The sequence below is a fragment of the Hemiscyllium ocellatum genome, chromosome 26 (genome assembly GCF_020745735.1).
Source record: "Hemiscyllium ocellatum isolate sHemOce1 chromosome 26, sHemOce1.pat.X.cur, whole genome shotgun sequence".
Taxonomy (NCBI): domain Eukaryota; kingdom Metazoa; phylum Chordata; class Chondrichthyes; order Orectolobiformes; family Hemiscylliidae; genus Hemiscyllium; species Hemiscyllium ocellatum.
This window is the reverse complement of record NC_083426.1, coordinates 48,228,138-48,244,023: the sequence shown is the minus strand read 5'-3', so window position 1 is coordinate 48,244,023 and position 15,886 is coordinate 48,228,138. Positions and strand designations below refer to the sequence as shown.

Genomic DNA, 15,886 nt, shown 5'->3' with positions numbered 1-15,886 from the left:
TACTTGTACTTATCATTCCCAAATAATATATGCATCTCAGTCCTATATAACTTCTGTTTGCATTTGAAAGAAGAAGCAAATTATATGGTTTATAATTGCCTTCACCACAATAATTGCAAATGATAGCTGTATGAGAAGATGGTACCTAATGCACAATTTGGAACAATAATTGAAACTTCATCCAGATGGGACTGCTCCATCATAACAGCTGGAACATGCTCCTCAAAACACTGGTTATGACAGCACCCAGAGAATGTGGAATAGTGATCAGTGTCTGCAAAACAGAGGAAAGAATCATTTGGAAAGAGGGAGTTTCAATCAGGTATAGCCCAATGTTATATAATAACTATTTGACAAAATACTATCCACAAACATAGTCTCCACTACACATTCGTACATTAGTAAAAGCAAAGCAGTTCAGAAGAGGAATAAAATTAATTAATTAATGCAAAATGTTAAAATTAAGTATCAAACTCAAACAATAAGTCACAAATTAATGTTGTTATTATTATATATAAAAATCCTCCCTACTGTTTCAAATAAGAAGGTGTTGAGAATTGTCAGGCAGCTTGGACTGCAAAGTAAGCAATATGGATCGAACCTTATGATTCTTGGTTAAGTCCAAATTATATAAAATTTTTTGGAGGATGTGTCACTGGGAGGCCTCATGAGTTTTCTTGCCCTATCTTCCCAAATTCACCTCATTAACTATCAACCTCACCTCTTTTACATTTCTTCAGTCTGATTTCTGTTCAATTTTACCACAAGCTGATCCTGGAGCAATTTGCCACTCAGCAGATATCCCAGAATTCACTGACATTCCTTACACCCCCATCATCTTCAGAAACCCAGTATTCACCTGGAGAAGAGCTGTCAGTCCAGAGATGACCAGCATGTTTGCTGATATTTGTCCCAGACATGGCAGATAAGAAGAAAACAGTGCTCTAATTTGTAGCAGGATGCTGGAGATCCTGCTGGATAGGCTGGTATTAACACAGAGCTTCCTCCTCCCTCAGGACCAGCAATGGAGGCCGCAGCACCAAACTAAACCAGTCTAGTCTGATATTGCCACCTCGAATAAAGCAGTCACAGCCAACTGGAGGAATGCCCAGCACAGTAGGGAGAAGGTCAATGTCCTTCTCCTCTCCATCAGTCTACGTGACATCATTTTCTCTCCAATACCTCACACTCACTCTGTCTCTGTGACTGACCCTCCTACCAATGCTAATGCTCTACCATCCTCACTATTGCCTGCAATATTTTCTCTCACTTATTGTCACCCATCCTCAGCCCTGACACCACAATGCTGTTTGCTCTCTCCGCTGTCTACCCACTCACTCAGGCCACCTCCCCACTTTTTTGTTGATTTGCATCAGTTGTATGACAATATGATCTTTTGCTATAAATTCTGTGCCCTATGATTCTGCTCCACTAGTTATTTGACAAAGGAGCAATGCTCCTAAAGTTAGTACTTCCAAATAAACCTGTTGGACTATAACCTTGTGTTGTGTGATTTTTAAATTTCAAAATCATCATTGATGCCAGAGATGTGTAAGTGCTGGCTTGTTTTAGCTTGATGAGTTCAGAATGGAAAAGACAGGTATTCCTGAAAGAAAATACTGTAGAAAAAGAAATGGGAGATTGTTGGCTATTCAGCGCTTTAAAATCTATGGTCTGACATGATAACAAAGAAAGGAGAAAGTGAGGGCTGCAGATGCTGGAGAGTCAGAATCAAAAAGTCTGGCACTGGAAAAGCACAGAAGGGCTTTATGCCCAAAACATCGACTCTCTTGCTCCTCAGATACTGCCTGACCTGCAGTGCTTTTCCAGCACCACATTTTTCAAATCTCATGAATCTAACAAGGATACACTAATTTACATTGGTCATAATCTACTGGCCTTTTTATTTCTCTCATCAGTTGCTTTAATCTGGAGCTTTCAATCAATAAGTCAGAGACTATAAGAAACCAGTTGCCTTGTTCCTCCTTCAAGCAAGTGAAAGTACCTGGAGAATGAAAATCGAGGAGCAGGCTCTGCCAAACCAAAAGGGTCATCCCAAAGCAACTCTAGTAGACTGAATTGCTTTCGTAGTCTTTCTCTCTGCCCATAACACCCATGTTTGTTTGTGTCCGTATTTGTGAGAAGAGAAAGTTTTATAGGGATGTTAGAATTTGATAGTTCATAATTGTTTATCTTTAGCTTGAATCTATTTATTTGTAATAAGTAGTAATTGTTTTCTGTCAACCTAGGTCAAAAAGACAGATAAAATTGGAGAATTTTGAATACTTTAGAAAATCTTTAACTTTTGTATTGACTCCAGGAATAGGAGGGCATGATTTTTAGTTCACTACCCCAGTGAGGCATAACAGAATCTATGTGGATGCAGAGTAAGTATAAGAACATAAAGAACATGAGAACTCAGAGCAGGAGTAAGCCATCTGGCCCTTCAGGCCTGCTCCGCTATTCAATACGATCATGGCTAACCTGTTCGTGGCCTCAGTTCCACTTACCCGCCCTCTTGCCGTATTCCTTAATTCTTATATTGTTTAAAAAAAATCTATCTTAGCTTTAAAGACATTTACTGACGTAGCGTCAACTACTTCACTGGGCAGGAAATTCTATAGATTTCCAACGCTCTGTGTGAAGAAATTCCTTCTCAATTCAGTCCTAAATCTGCTGCCTGTAATTTTGAGGCTATACCCTCTTGTCCTAGTTGCACCTGCCAGTGGAAACATCCTCTCTTCTTCAATCTTATCTATTCCCTTAATAATTTTATATGTTTCTATAAGATCCCCCCCTCCCCACAACCATTCTTCTAAATTCCAAGAATGTAATCCCAGTCTACTCAGTGTCTCCTCATAAGCCAACCCCCTCAACTCCGGAATCAACCTCATAAACCTCCTCTGTACCCCCCTCTAGTGCCAGTACATCCTTTCTTGAGTAAGGAGACCAAAACTGCATGCAGTACTCCAGGTGTGACCTCACCAGCATCCTGTACAGCTGTAACATAACCTCCATTATTTTAAGCCCAAGCCCTTTCACAATGAAGGACACAATCCATTTGCCTTCTTAATTACTTGTTATACCTGCAGACCAACCAACTGTGATTCATGCATAAGGACACCCAGGTCCCTCTGCATAGCAGTGTGCTGCAACTTTTTATCGTTCAAGTAATAATCCTTTTTACTGTTACTCCTACAAAATGGATGATTTCACATTTATTAACACCGTATTTCATTTCCAGACCTTTCCACACTCACTTAAAGTGTCTACATTCCTCTGCAAAATCTCATAGTCCTCTGCACACTTTGCTCTGCCACTCATCTTAGTGTCATCTGCAAACTTTGACACTCTACACGTGGTCCCCAACTCCAAATCTTTAATATAAATTGTGAACAATTGTCCTCCCAACACTGATCCCTGAGGCACACGAGTACTCACTGGTTGCCAGCCAGAATATTACTCATTTATCCCCACTCTTTGCTTCCTGTTAGTCAACCAATCCTCTTAGGGGTAATACTTCACCCCTAACACCAGGCATCTTTATTTTATCCAGCAACCTTGTTGAAGCCTTTTTGGAAATCTAGGTACACCACATCTACTGGGTCCTTGTTGTCCACCATGCTCATAATGTCTTCATAGAATTCCAAAAGATTAGTTAAGCAAGGCCTGCCCTTCATGAGCCCATGTTGCATCTGCCCAACTGGATAATTTCTATCTGGAAGCCTTGCTATTTCTTACTTGATAATAAACTCAAGCATCTCCCCCATTATAGAGATTAAGCTAACATATCTATAATTCCATATCTTTTGTCTACCTCCCTTTTTAAACAGTAGCTTCATGTCTGCTGTTTTCCAGTCTGCTGGAACTGCCCAGAGTCCAGCAAATTTTGGAAAATTTCCACAACTGCACTTGCTATTTCTCCCACCATTTCTTTATTATGATAGAAAAGGAAGAGTTCAAAGATGCAGCTTGTTCCAGTCCTTGAACTGTATTTTCTGTACTTCCTAAAATGATTTTTTCACTAAGCCAAGGTCAGGGGAGTGTAACCTGAGTTAGTGATGGAGCAGTCAGTCTTTATTTGAGTTACTTATTACTCACCTTGGATAAATTGGTGACTAATCTGTGTGAAGCGCTGGTTATACAGTTGCGCAGACCGAAGGAACATGACTTCCACAGTGGAACCTTTTAGCAATGCAATCTGGTCTTCATGGTCTAATGTCTGGAATCCTTAAACAATACATACGCTTCTGACTTTCCAGAATGTAATATTCAACCTCTTATTTACTCTTTTCAGAATAAATCACAAGTATATAATCATAAACAATATAACAAAAATACTGCATTGAAAATGGTTTGTATTATCTAACATTTAATACAATTCAAATACTTTTTTTTAATCTGTCAAAATCATTTCCATTTTTCAAACTAAATCATACATTTCCTTCCCTCTACATGAATTTTTTTCAACAAGGTAAAGAACGCAAGGCAAAATAAAAATAAGTAGGACCAGACTGTTTTAACTATGAACCTGAGAAATGTTTAGTTTTCTATTTTTCTCGATGAATAAAGAGAAAATTGATTGAAAGTCCTGAACACTTTACACTGCAGTGGTTTTCTTGACCAGTATGTGGAGCAACCAACTAGAGAGCAGACCATCTTAAACTGGCTACTGGGCAATCATTGCCAAACTAGCTGTGTGAGACCCCTTGGGGATAAGCGACCATGACATGATAGAATTTATTATCAAGATGGAGAGTGAGGTAGTTGATATGAAGACTATGGTGCTGAATCTTAATAAAAGAAACTATGAAGATATAAGGCATGAGTTGGTCTTGATAGATTGGGGAGAGTTACTTAAAGTGGATAGGCAATGGCTAACGCATAGGTGAACTGCAACAATTGTTTATTCCTGTCTGGCACAAAAGCAAAATCAGTAAGAGGGCCAATCTATGGCTTACAAAGGAAATTGGAGATAGTATCTAATCCAAGGAAGAAGCATACAGATTGGCCAAGAAAAATAATAGGTCTGAGGATTGGGAGCAGTTTAGAATGCAGCAAAGAAGGACCAAGGATTGATTTGATGGGGAAATACCATACAAAAGTAAGCTTGCAGGGAACATAAAGACTGACACTATATATATGCTAAGTGAAAGAGATTGGTGGTGACAAATGTAAGATCCCGAACGGACAGAAATGGGGAAATGTATAATAGGGGAAAAAGAAATGGCTGAGCAACTGAATACATACTTTGGTTCTGTCTTCACAAAAAATGACACAAATCAGATACCAGAAATGTTGGAGAATGCAAGATTTCGTGAGGGGGAAAACTGAGGGAAATCAATATTACTAGAGAAGTGGTGCTGGGAAAATCGATGGGAATGAAGGTGGATAAATCCTCCGTGCCTGATAACCTATGTCCCAGAGTATTTAAAGAAGTGGCTCTAGAAATAATAGTTGCATTTGTGGCCATCTTCCAGGATTCTGTAGATTCTGGAACAGTCTCTGCAGATTGGAGGGTAGCTAACGTCACTTTAATATTCAAAAAGGGAGGTAGAGAGAAAACAGATAATTAGAGACCAGCACCTAATATTGGTGGTGGGGAAAATTCTCGAATTCATTATCAAGGACTTTATAGCAGAGTGTTTAGAAAGCCCTCGGACAGGATCGGACAGAGATGGCATGGATTCATGAAGGGGAAATCATGCTTGACAAATCTATTGGAATTTTATGATGGTGTAACCAGTAGAGTTGAACAAGGGGGAAACAGTCAATGTTTGGACTTTCAGAAAGCATTTGACAAAGTCCCACATAAGGGATTATTGTGCAAGATTAAAACACATGGGACTGGAGTAAGTGTATTCAGATGGATTGAAAACTGCTTGTCAGAGAGGAATCAAAGAGTAGGAATTAATGTGTCCTTTCCAAATTGGCAAGCAGTAACTAGTGGGATGCTACAGGGATCAGTGCTGTGACCCCAGCTACTCACAACACATATTAATAATTTGGTTGCGGGACCAAAATGTAACATCTCAAAGTTTAAAGATGATACCAAGTTGGCTGGGAGAGTGAATTGTGATGACAATGATCCTTCAACATGATCTGAACAGGTTGGGTGTGTGGGCAAATCAATGGCAGAAGCAGTGCAACTTGGATAAATCATAAAATCCCTACAGTATGGGAACAGGCCCTTAAGCCCATCAAGTCCACACCGATCCTCTGAAGATTAATCCACCCAGACCCATTCCCCTACCATATATTTATCCCTAATACTCCTAACCTACAAATCCCTGAACACTATGGGCAATTTAGCGCTGCCAGTTCACCTAAACTGCACATCTTTGGACTGTGGGAGGAAATCCACACAAACATGGGAAGAATGTGCAAAATCCACACAGACAGTCACCCGAGGCTGGAATCAAACCCGGGTCCCTAGTGCTGTGAGGCAGCAGTGCTAACCACTGAACCACCATGCTGCCTAATGTAATTATTCACTTTAGAAGTGAAAGCAATAAGGCAGATTACTACCGGAATGAATGTAAATGGAAGAGGGATGTGTGCAGCAGGACTTGGGTGTTCTTGTTCACTAGTCACTGAAGGTGAGCATGCATGTGCAGCAGGTGGTAAAGAAGGCAACTTATATGTTGACCCTCATTATGAGAGGTTTCGATACAGGACCAGGGATATGTTGTTGCAGTTATACAGAGCAATGGTGAGGCCACACCTGGAATACTGTGTGCAGTTTTGGTCTCCTTTTCTGAGAAAGGATGCTCTTGGTCTCAAGGGAGGAAAGGGAAGGTTTACCAGGCTTATTTTGGGGATGGCAGAACTGACTTATGAGGAGAGATTGACTAGGTGAGGATTGTTTTTGCTGGCGTTCAGACAAATGAACAATTCTAACAGGACTAGAAAGGGTAAATACAGGGAAGATGATCCCAATGGAGGGTGTGTCCAGAACCAGGGATCACAGTCTGAGGATTTGGGTAGACCATTTAGGATGGACATGAGGAGATATTTCTTCAGCCAAAGAGTGGTGAGCCTGTGAAATTCATTACCACAGGAAGTAGTTGATGCCAAAACATTGACAAATGGGATCAAAGGTTTTGGGGAGAAAGCAGAATTTGTCTATTGAGTTGGGCAATCAGCCATGAGCGTAATGAATCGTGGAACAATGCTTGAAGGGCCGAATGGCCTCCTCCTCTCCAATCTTCTATGTTGCTACACAGGAAATTCTCGGGAGCTCAGGTACAAACAATACATAAATGAAGCAAATGGCCTCAATGGGGCACTTTTTATAGGTCTCCAATGGTTTTCACTGTGAAAATTTAATATATTTTCTTATATAAAAAGTTGTTTTGAATTGCAATCTTATGGTAAAGCATTTGCCTTCCTAATTGTCAGTATTTGCTTCTCCATTACATACTCTGAAGTACAAATGTTTTTTTCACCTGAATAAAATAGCATTTTAAAATTATTTGTATAAATAAATTAAATGATGCTATTATAACAGAAGAAAGCACACATTGGGAGAATCAATAAGAGATGTATATTGACTGGATATGTGATAAGAAATGAAGATGCATATCAGCTTAGTTCAAGATTTTATGTTGTAGCTCCTAGTCAGAAATTTTTAAGGCGCTGTAGATGGATGTTAAACTAATTTGTTCATTTATTCTGATTCCCACATTGCAACAAACGTGTAGCACTCTTGTTGCACGAACTGTTGAAATTTATACAATGGGAACATGTGGCATGGCCTACAAATAATCAGTGTAACACAGAAAATTTGAGCACTTCTCACCTGGCAATCGTTTGGTAAACTCCACTAATACTTCAACATGAAGTGTCGCATTCTCTGTCAGTCGGAGAAGATTCTCCACAGGATTTGAAAGTTCCAGCAACTGAATCATAAAGATAAAGTGATATCAGAAACTGAACAGAATGTTTTATTTAAAAATGGGATGAATTAATCATCATAATTTCATTAGAAAAACATAATGGGAATTAAATATTTTCCCACAATAATTCATAGGAGCTGACTTGGTAGTTACTTGTGATGCTATACCTTCAAATTATAGAACATAACAAATGACTGCTGCGAGAGAGAGGTTGGGCTTTGCCTTCCCTCAACTGTTCTGTGCTATGAGGGACCAGTCAGAAATGTGGAGCTCTTTCATTTTGTCAAAAACAAGGAATAGTTTGACAATCTATGTGATATTACCATTCCTCTGAATATTTGGCCCAATGCTTATAAAATGTATCAGTACTTAAGTCAAATAATCCACCTGTCATTTTAGTGGTTTAACAACTCTTGCAAAGCTTGTTGTGGTGTGATCTTCTGATGTTGTGGATTTCATCCTTGACTTTTTGTTTATTCACAGGCATGCTATCAGTATGTTTATTGTTGTCCTTTTTTTGCATTCACCTGTCCACAATTGGAATGTTGTTTCCCCTGGCTGGCTTCCGTTTCTCCTCAACATTGATCCATTGGATATTATGGTATTGTAAAACCTGGGTTCCATGTACACTTTAAATATCTCTGCAGGTAACCCCATCCATTGTGAGGAGTATGATTCTAACATTTTGTTCTACATGTAGTTGAGATAACTTCATTCTTGCATGTCAGTTGTGTAACATCTTCATCCTTCCTTGTTGTCATTGATGTGCATTCTACATCTCAGAGAATTTGGATTGGTGGTAAAATCATTTTCATATGCTTGCTGAATATGTTCTCTGCTGATAATAACAATCTATATTCAGATTGTTGTTCTGAAGTGTGACACCAAAGTATTATTTCATTGTCCTTCCGGATAAATGATTTAGTGATGTGAACCATTCGCTCAGTGAGATGACTTGATCTTGGCTAATGTGGTGAGGACATCACATACTTCACATCCCAATTGACACTTATATCCCTGAAATGTTTCCTCATTTACTGCAGCCTGTCAAAAATAATTTCTTCGAATGAATTAACAAACTGAATATATCATTCAATGTGTCTGCCACAAGTTTATTTGATGTATTCTTTACTTGACTGATTCAAAATTTGGAGAAATGAGTTGGTGATTAAGATGAAACTACCTCCATACATGTTAAATAGATCAGTGATGATTATAAACTAAAAGACTGACAGATTCTCATGAGGGTATAGAGGTTCTTTACATCACTGTGGCTGGTGGTTCTAGCATGCTTTGCACACCCTCACTAATGTCTCTGTGACATCATTGGTTGCTGGCCAATGTCACACACCCTTTGTTTTATTCATCTATGGCCTTATGTCTCTGTTGTAGTTGTGGCAGAGAGAGCTTCAGGCATAAATATTGTTTGTTTTTTCAGATGTCATTTCTGGAGTTCCTGAAATCATCTCTGTCAGGCCAAAAGCATCTAAAAGTGTCTGGCACCTCTGATCGTGTCAGGTTACACTTCAACAACAACATTCCATAATGCTTTCAACTGTGGGTCATTAGCTGTATGTGTTTGATTTTAGTTGCATTTATAGTAGCGAAAGTGCAATATGTCAATTTTGAGCAGATTTATTATCTCAATGTCCATTCTGTCTATTTGTAGATCTAGTGGAAGATTTATATCTTGCTTAAAGATCAAACCGATCCATTGATTCCCATGACTGTTGTATCTTGGACATTTATCTTAGATAAATTCTAAGCATTTAATTGTAAAATTGATTCTTTTCAGGTAGTTGACCTTCTAACACTTTCTGTATATTTATGGGATCTTTCTGCCTTTTTCAGAAAAGTTTGAGGCATTAATTTCATGTAATACAACAACTCAAAATTTTCACAGCATGATTAATTGATTCTTCAATGGTTTGACCTATTGTTGCATTCTTGTTCAAAAATCTTGAATAGAAGATCTGTGGACTTCCAATTAATGTTGGGGGTTTAGAATTCAACCTTCTGCTGTTCTTTTGGGTCTTTTCAGACACTTTATGTACAAGATTCATTGTTTTTATAATCCTGTTCTTGTAAGACACTCCTTATGTGCCTGCAGCAGTACTTCTGATGGATTTCAGCTTTTTTTTGGTGCATTCAATGTATTATCAGCACTCTAAGTAGTTTTTCTGTTTTTGGCTTAATTTTATTTAATGTCTATTTTAGAGATTCTTAGGGTGACTTGGTGCAATTCCTGGATGCAGCCCATTCTTTCCTATGCTTGAATTCAGGCACACTTGACTCTTGATGATCCTTCAAATTTTACATAGACTTAAATAGGTTAGTTTTGAATTGGTTGACTGCCTGACTGTTTTGTCCAGCTCAAAGCACCCAATCTTCTGTTTTTTTTGTACTTATTTTCTACTGTTTTCTGACCTGTATGTATTACTGGTTGTTTGCTGTATGTTGTTTGCTGTTCAAGCCTGCATTACCACCTTCTTTGTTCTGATTTGAAAGAGACAATCCCAGGTGAACACTATGCAATAATTACCTGTGTTTTGTTTATGCAACACAAACGAGACAGTGGATTCCACTTAAGTGGAGATCTCTAGTAGGTTTACTTGCAGCTAATTTAGGCCAGACCATACAGAGCAATCTCCTTGCCTATCGTGCTATAATGTTGAATGACCTTGACTTCTGCTCATGACATTTAGATATTTGGTTTATCTGCAATGTTGAACTTCTTAAAGTGTCATCACTTTTAAAGCAATATCATTACATGGACATTGAATAAAAGGTAAATGCTTAAACATTGACTTATTTCTTTTAAACGATGAAAAGTCTTGTTATGAACTTTTGTGCTTGGAATACATTGCTTTGTAATTAAACCAATACAAACTAGATAAGCAAAACTTTCTTTCTTTTTTAAGTAGGTTTTCTGGTATCTTATGAGACTAGTATTTCTCTGGAACCAAATAATAAACTTCTATAGTTTCGTCTTCATCACTGTCTTTCTGTTCTCCCATCTCTTGTTATTCCACCGCTGTTTGGCTTAGGTATCAGAAAGGAGAATGGTACAAGGGTAGAGTTGTATTGAAAGTATGCAAGGGAAAGGAAGAAGTATATGTTTTCACTAATAAAACAGCAAAGTACTTGCAGGTGCCAGAAGTTAGCTAAAAAAATCATTGACCTGAAGTTCTAACTCTATTTTTCGATTCACAGATACTGCCAAATCTGCAGATGATTCCCAGAATTTTCTGTTTTGGGTTTGCACTGACTACAGTTTGAAAATCAAAAGAAATTATGGAAGAAGAGAGTAGTACAATGTGAGGAGAAGGATTAAACACAAGGATAAAATTTTCTTTAATTGTCTCAGCCCCATCACGATTAACAGTTTCAGCCACAACTACTCAAAAGATGATGAGAGCATGAATGTGGCATGCAACTATACCTATCCCCATGAGTTAGCTTCCATTTCCCCCAAATATGTGCCAACATGTCCAGCCAGAGAGGAAGAGAGAGAGAGAGATGTATTACAGTGAATGTGATGCAAAGCATTTGGTAGATTTAACTGTTATGTTTGAAAATGTACAGTGCATGCATGCTGTGAGATTTTAGAATGATATAGAATCCCTACAGTGTGGAAACTGACCCTTTGGCCCAACAAGTCCACAGTGACCCTCCAAAGAGTAATCCATCCAGATACATTACCCTACTGTTGTACATTTACCCCAGACTAATACACTTAAATTACACATCCCTGAACACTGGGCAATTTTAATTGGGCCAATTCACCTAACCTGCACTTCTTTGGATTGTGGGAGAAAACTAGAGCACCCAGAGGAAACCCACATTGACATAGGGAGAATGTGCAAACTCCACACAGACAGTTGCCCAAGGCAGGAATCAAACTCAGATCCCTGGCACTGTGAGACAACAGCGCCAACAACTGAGCCACCATGCTACAGTGTGGGGCTTCCAGCAGTGCAAAGTGGGGTAGATCTAATCTCTGAGGACTTGGACCAAACTTAGGATAGCTATCTCACAGACTAGTCAAGAAATAGGCTGACACAGTCATAATCATGGAATCGTAACTTACGCACTGACCCATATACAACCATCCCTTCCTTGTTTATGTCTTAGACCATGGGCAGTGATATCCAATGGGGAGGGAGTTCTCCTGAGAATCATCAACTTTGAATATAGGTCCCATGAAACCTCACGGCAACATGTCTAAAAGCAAAGAAGACTCTGAAAAACTGCAGTGGTTCAAGAAAACAGCTTACCACCACATTCTCCTGGGCACTACAGGTGGGTGTTTACCATTCCCATGAAGGAATTGAAAAAAAAAATCATGACATAGTGATAATGTCATTGGCTTAATAATCCAGTTGCCCAGGGGGCACACCATGTCAAATCCCACCGCCAGCAGCTGGTGGAATTTAGGGTAGTTAATGAATCTCAAATTGAAGGCCAGTGTCAGTGAAGGTGATCCTGACCCCTATCATTGGTTGTTATAAAATTCATTAGGTTCACTAATATCCTTTCGGGAAAGAAATCTGTCATCTTTATCCACTTTGGTCTGCATGTGACCCCAGACTCAAAGCAATGTTGTTTTCATTTACTTGGCCCACAAGCCACTCTGTTTCAAGAGCAATAGGATGGACACAAATACAGGCCTTGCTAACAATACCCACATTCCATGGATAAGGTTTTTAAAAAATGTGATGTTATAGAGATTATTGGTTAGCATGGTAAAATGATGGTGAATTGAGCTGTGTGAGATACGATAGTGTGGTTGAAAGATATAACATTTAAACATACATTGAATGAACTTGATCACTTGTGTGAAGTTGTGAAACTTTTTACAATACTACATTCAGGTCCTCAGCGTTAAAACTCAGGCAGTGGCTGCCACATCTATCTGATCCCACAAGAGTCCTTAAAGCAGAAGCTGGAAAGAAGAAGAGATATGATTTATCTACATGAGTTAAGAGGTCCATTGTCTAAGCAAAGTTTCTCTGGAGGACCTTCCAGATTGTTGGCACCATCTCCCTCTCCAATTCAATTCAAGTCTCCAATGCAACAATGGATTGTTTGGGGGTTCACTCTCTGTCAATTTGTGCCATTTGAGTAATCCCTAGGTCAAAATCAATTTTAATATGATTCCAGAACCTGAACTTGCCATATTGCACCTGCATTTTAAGTAAAACAAACTCATTTTAATCCATGTTGATCTTGCAACCTTACACCAAGCATGGACTCTTAGTGGTCCATGAACAAAACCTTTGTATAGCTTTGATGTTCTGGGATTTAGATGTTTCAAAAGGAACAAGGGTAAGGTAAAAAAAAGGTGGGGGAACTAATCAGGATAGTATCAGGGATAATCAGGAATAAGTCATCAAGGAGAGTTTGTCTGCTGAGTCAGTGTGGGTGGAAGTCAGAAACAGGAAGGAAGCAGTCACTTTATTGGGAGTTTTCTGCAGACTCCCCAATAGCAACAGAGATATGGAGGAGCAGATTGGGAAGCAGATTTTGGAAAGGTGCAGAAGTTACAGGGTTGTTGTCATGGGTGACTTCAACTTTCCTATTACTGATTGGAACCTCCTTAGTGCAAATAGTATGGATGGCGCAGATTTTGTTAGGTGTGCCCAGGAAGGATTCCTGACACATTATGTAGATGGGCTGACAAGAATGGAGGCCACATTAGGCTTGGTGCTAGAAGCTAGGTGTCAGATCTCTCAATGGGAGAGTATTTCAGTGATAGCGATCACAACTCCCTGATCTTTACCATAGTCATGAAGAGCAATAGGAACAGATGGTATGGGTAATTATTTAATTGGGGAGGGAGAAATACAATACTATTAAGCAGGAACTGTGGAGCATAAATTGGGAACAGATGTTCTCAGGGAAATTCATGGCAGAGAGGTGAAGGTTGTTTAAGGAGTGCTGAATAGGTTTGTCCCACTGAGGCAAAGAAAGGATGATAGGGTGAAGGAACCTTGGAGGATAAGGGATGTGGAACATCTAGTCAACAGGAAGAAGGAAATTTATTTAAGGTTGACGAGGCAAGTATCAAACAGGGCTCTAGAAGGTTACAAGGCACCCAGGAAGGTACTGAAGAATGGACTTAGAAGAGTTGATGGGTAGGATTAAGGAAAACCCTAAGGCATTCTACACTTACGTGAGGAACAAGAGGATGGCCAGAGTGAGGATAGAGCTGAACAGGGATAGTGGAGGGAACTTGTGCCTGGAGTAGAGAATGTAGGGGAGGTCCTTAGTGAATACTTTGCTTCAATATTCACTAGTGAGAGGGACCTTGTCGTTTGTGAGGACAATGAAACTGGCTGATATGCTCAAACAGGTTGATGTCAAGAAGGAGGATGTGCTGAAAATTTTGAAACAAATGATGATAGATAAGTCTCCTGAACCAGACAGATTATACCCAAGGTTCCTATGGGAAGTAAGGGAAGCGATTGCTGCACCTTTGGCAAGGATCTTTGCATCCTCACTGTCCACTGGAATAGTAATGGATGATTGGAGGGTGACAAATGTTATTTATTTCCTTGTTCAAGAAGGGTAATAGAGATAACCCTGGAAATTACAGACCAGTCAGTCTTATGTCGGTGGTGAGCAAATTATTGAAGAGGATTCTGAGAGGTAGGATTTATGATTATCTGGAAAAGCAAAGTTTGATTAGAGATAGGAAGCATGGCTTTGTGAGGGCCAGGACATGTCTCTCAAGCCTTATTTAATTCTTTGAGGATGTGACAAAATTCATTGATGAAGGTAGAGCAATGGGTGAAATGTACATGGATTTTAGCAAGGTGTTTGATAAGGTTCTCCATGGTAGGCTCATTCAGAAATTAAGGAGGCATGGGATACAGGGAAATTTGGTTGTCTGGATACAGAATTGGCTGGCTTACAGAAGACAGAGAGTGGTAGTAGATGGAAAGTATTCAGCCTAGAGCTTGGTAACCAGTGGTGTTCTGCAGGGATCTGTTCTGGGACCTTTGCTCTTTGTGATTATTATAAATGACTTGGATGACAAAGTGAAAGGGTGGGTTAGTAAGTTTGCTAATGACATGAAGGTCGGTGGAGTTGTGAATAGTGTGGAAGGTGTTGCAAAGGGACTTTGACAGGATGCAGAACTGGGCTGAGAGTGGCAGATGGAATTCAACCTGGAAAAGTGTGAAGTGATTCACTTTGGTAAATCGAATTTGAATGCAGATGATAGGGATAAAGACAGGATTCTTGGCAATGTGGAGGAACAGTGGGATCTTGGACTTTACATCGACAGATCCCTCAAAGTTGCCACCCAGATTAATAGGATTGTTAAGAAAGCATACGGTGTGTTGGCTTTTATTAGCAGGAGGATTGAGTTTTAGAGCCACAAGGTTATGCTGCAGCTCTATAAAGCCCTGGTTAGATCACACTTGAAATATTGTGTTCAGTTCTGATTGTCTCATTATAGGAAGGATGAGAAAGTTTTAGAGAGGATACAGAGGAGATTTACGAGGGTGCTGCCTAGACTGAAGGGAATGTCTTATGAAGGAAGGTTGAGGGAGCTAGGGTTTTACTTATTGGAGTGAAAAAGGATGAGAGGTGACTTGATAGAGATGTACAAGATGACAAGAGGCATAGATGGAATGGATAGCCAGTGACTTATTCCCAGGGTGGAAAAGGCTATCACAAGGGGGCATAATTTTAAGGCGATTGAAGGAATATTTCGGGGAGATGTCAGAGTAGACAGCAGTGGGTGAGTGGAATGCAGTGGTAGTAGAGTCAGATATATTAGGGACAATTTAAGCAACTCTTGGATATGCACATAGATGATAGTAAAATGAAGAGTACGGAGGTTAGTTTGATCTTAGAGTAAGATAAAAGATCGGCACAACACCGAGGGCTGAAGGGCCTGGACTGTTCTATGTTTTATGTTCTATGTAAGTTCACACATAGTTCTCTTTTCATTTTTAAGTATTTCAAATTAAAAATAA

The 15,886-nt window shown here is 39.4% G+C and overlaps 1 protein-coding gene across 1 annotated transcript in view; it reads right to left on the bottom strand.

Moving 5' to 3' along the window:
• LOC132828233 (bile acid receptor-like) overlaps positions 1-15,886 on the bottom strand; it is a 90,210-nt gene that overhangs the window by 26,479 nt on the left and 47,845 nt on the right. The window contains exons 6-8 of the mRNA XM_060845193.1: positions 7,802-7,901; positions 4,102-4,230; positions 146-274 (exon numbers count right to left, since the gene is read on the bottom strand). Of these exons, the coding sequence (XP_060701176.1) occupies positions 146-274; positions 4,102-4,230; positions 7,802-7,901 (358 nt within the window). The remainder of the gene's footprint in view (positions 1-145; positions 275-4,101; positions 4,231-7,801; positions 7,902-15,886) is intronic.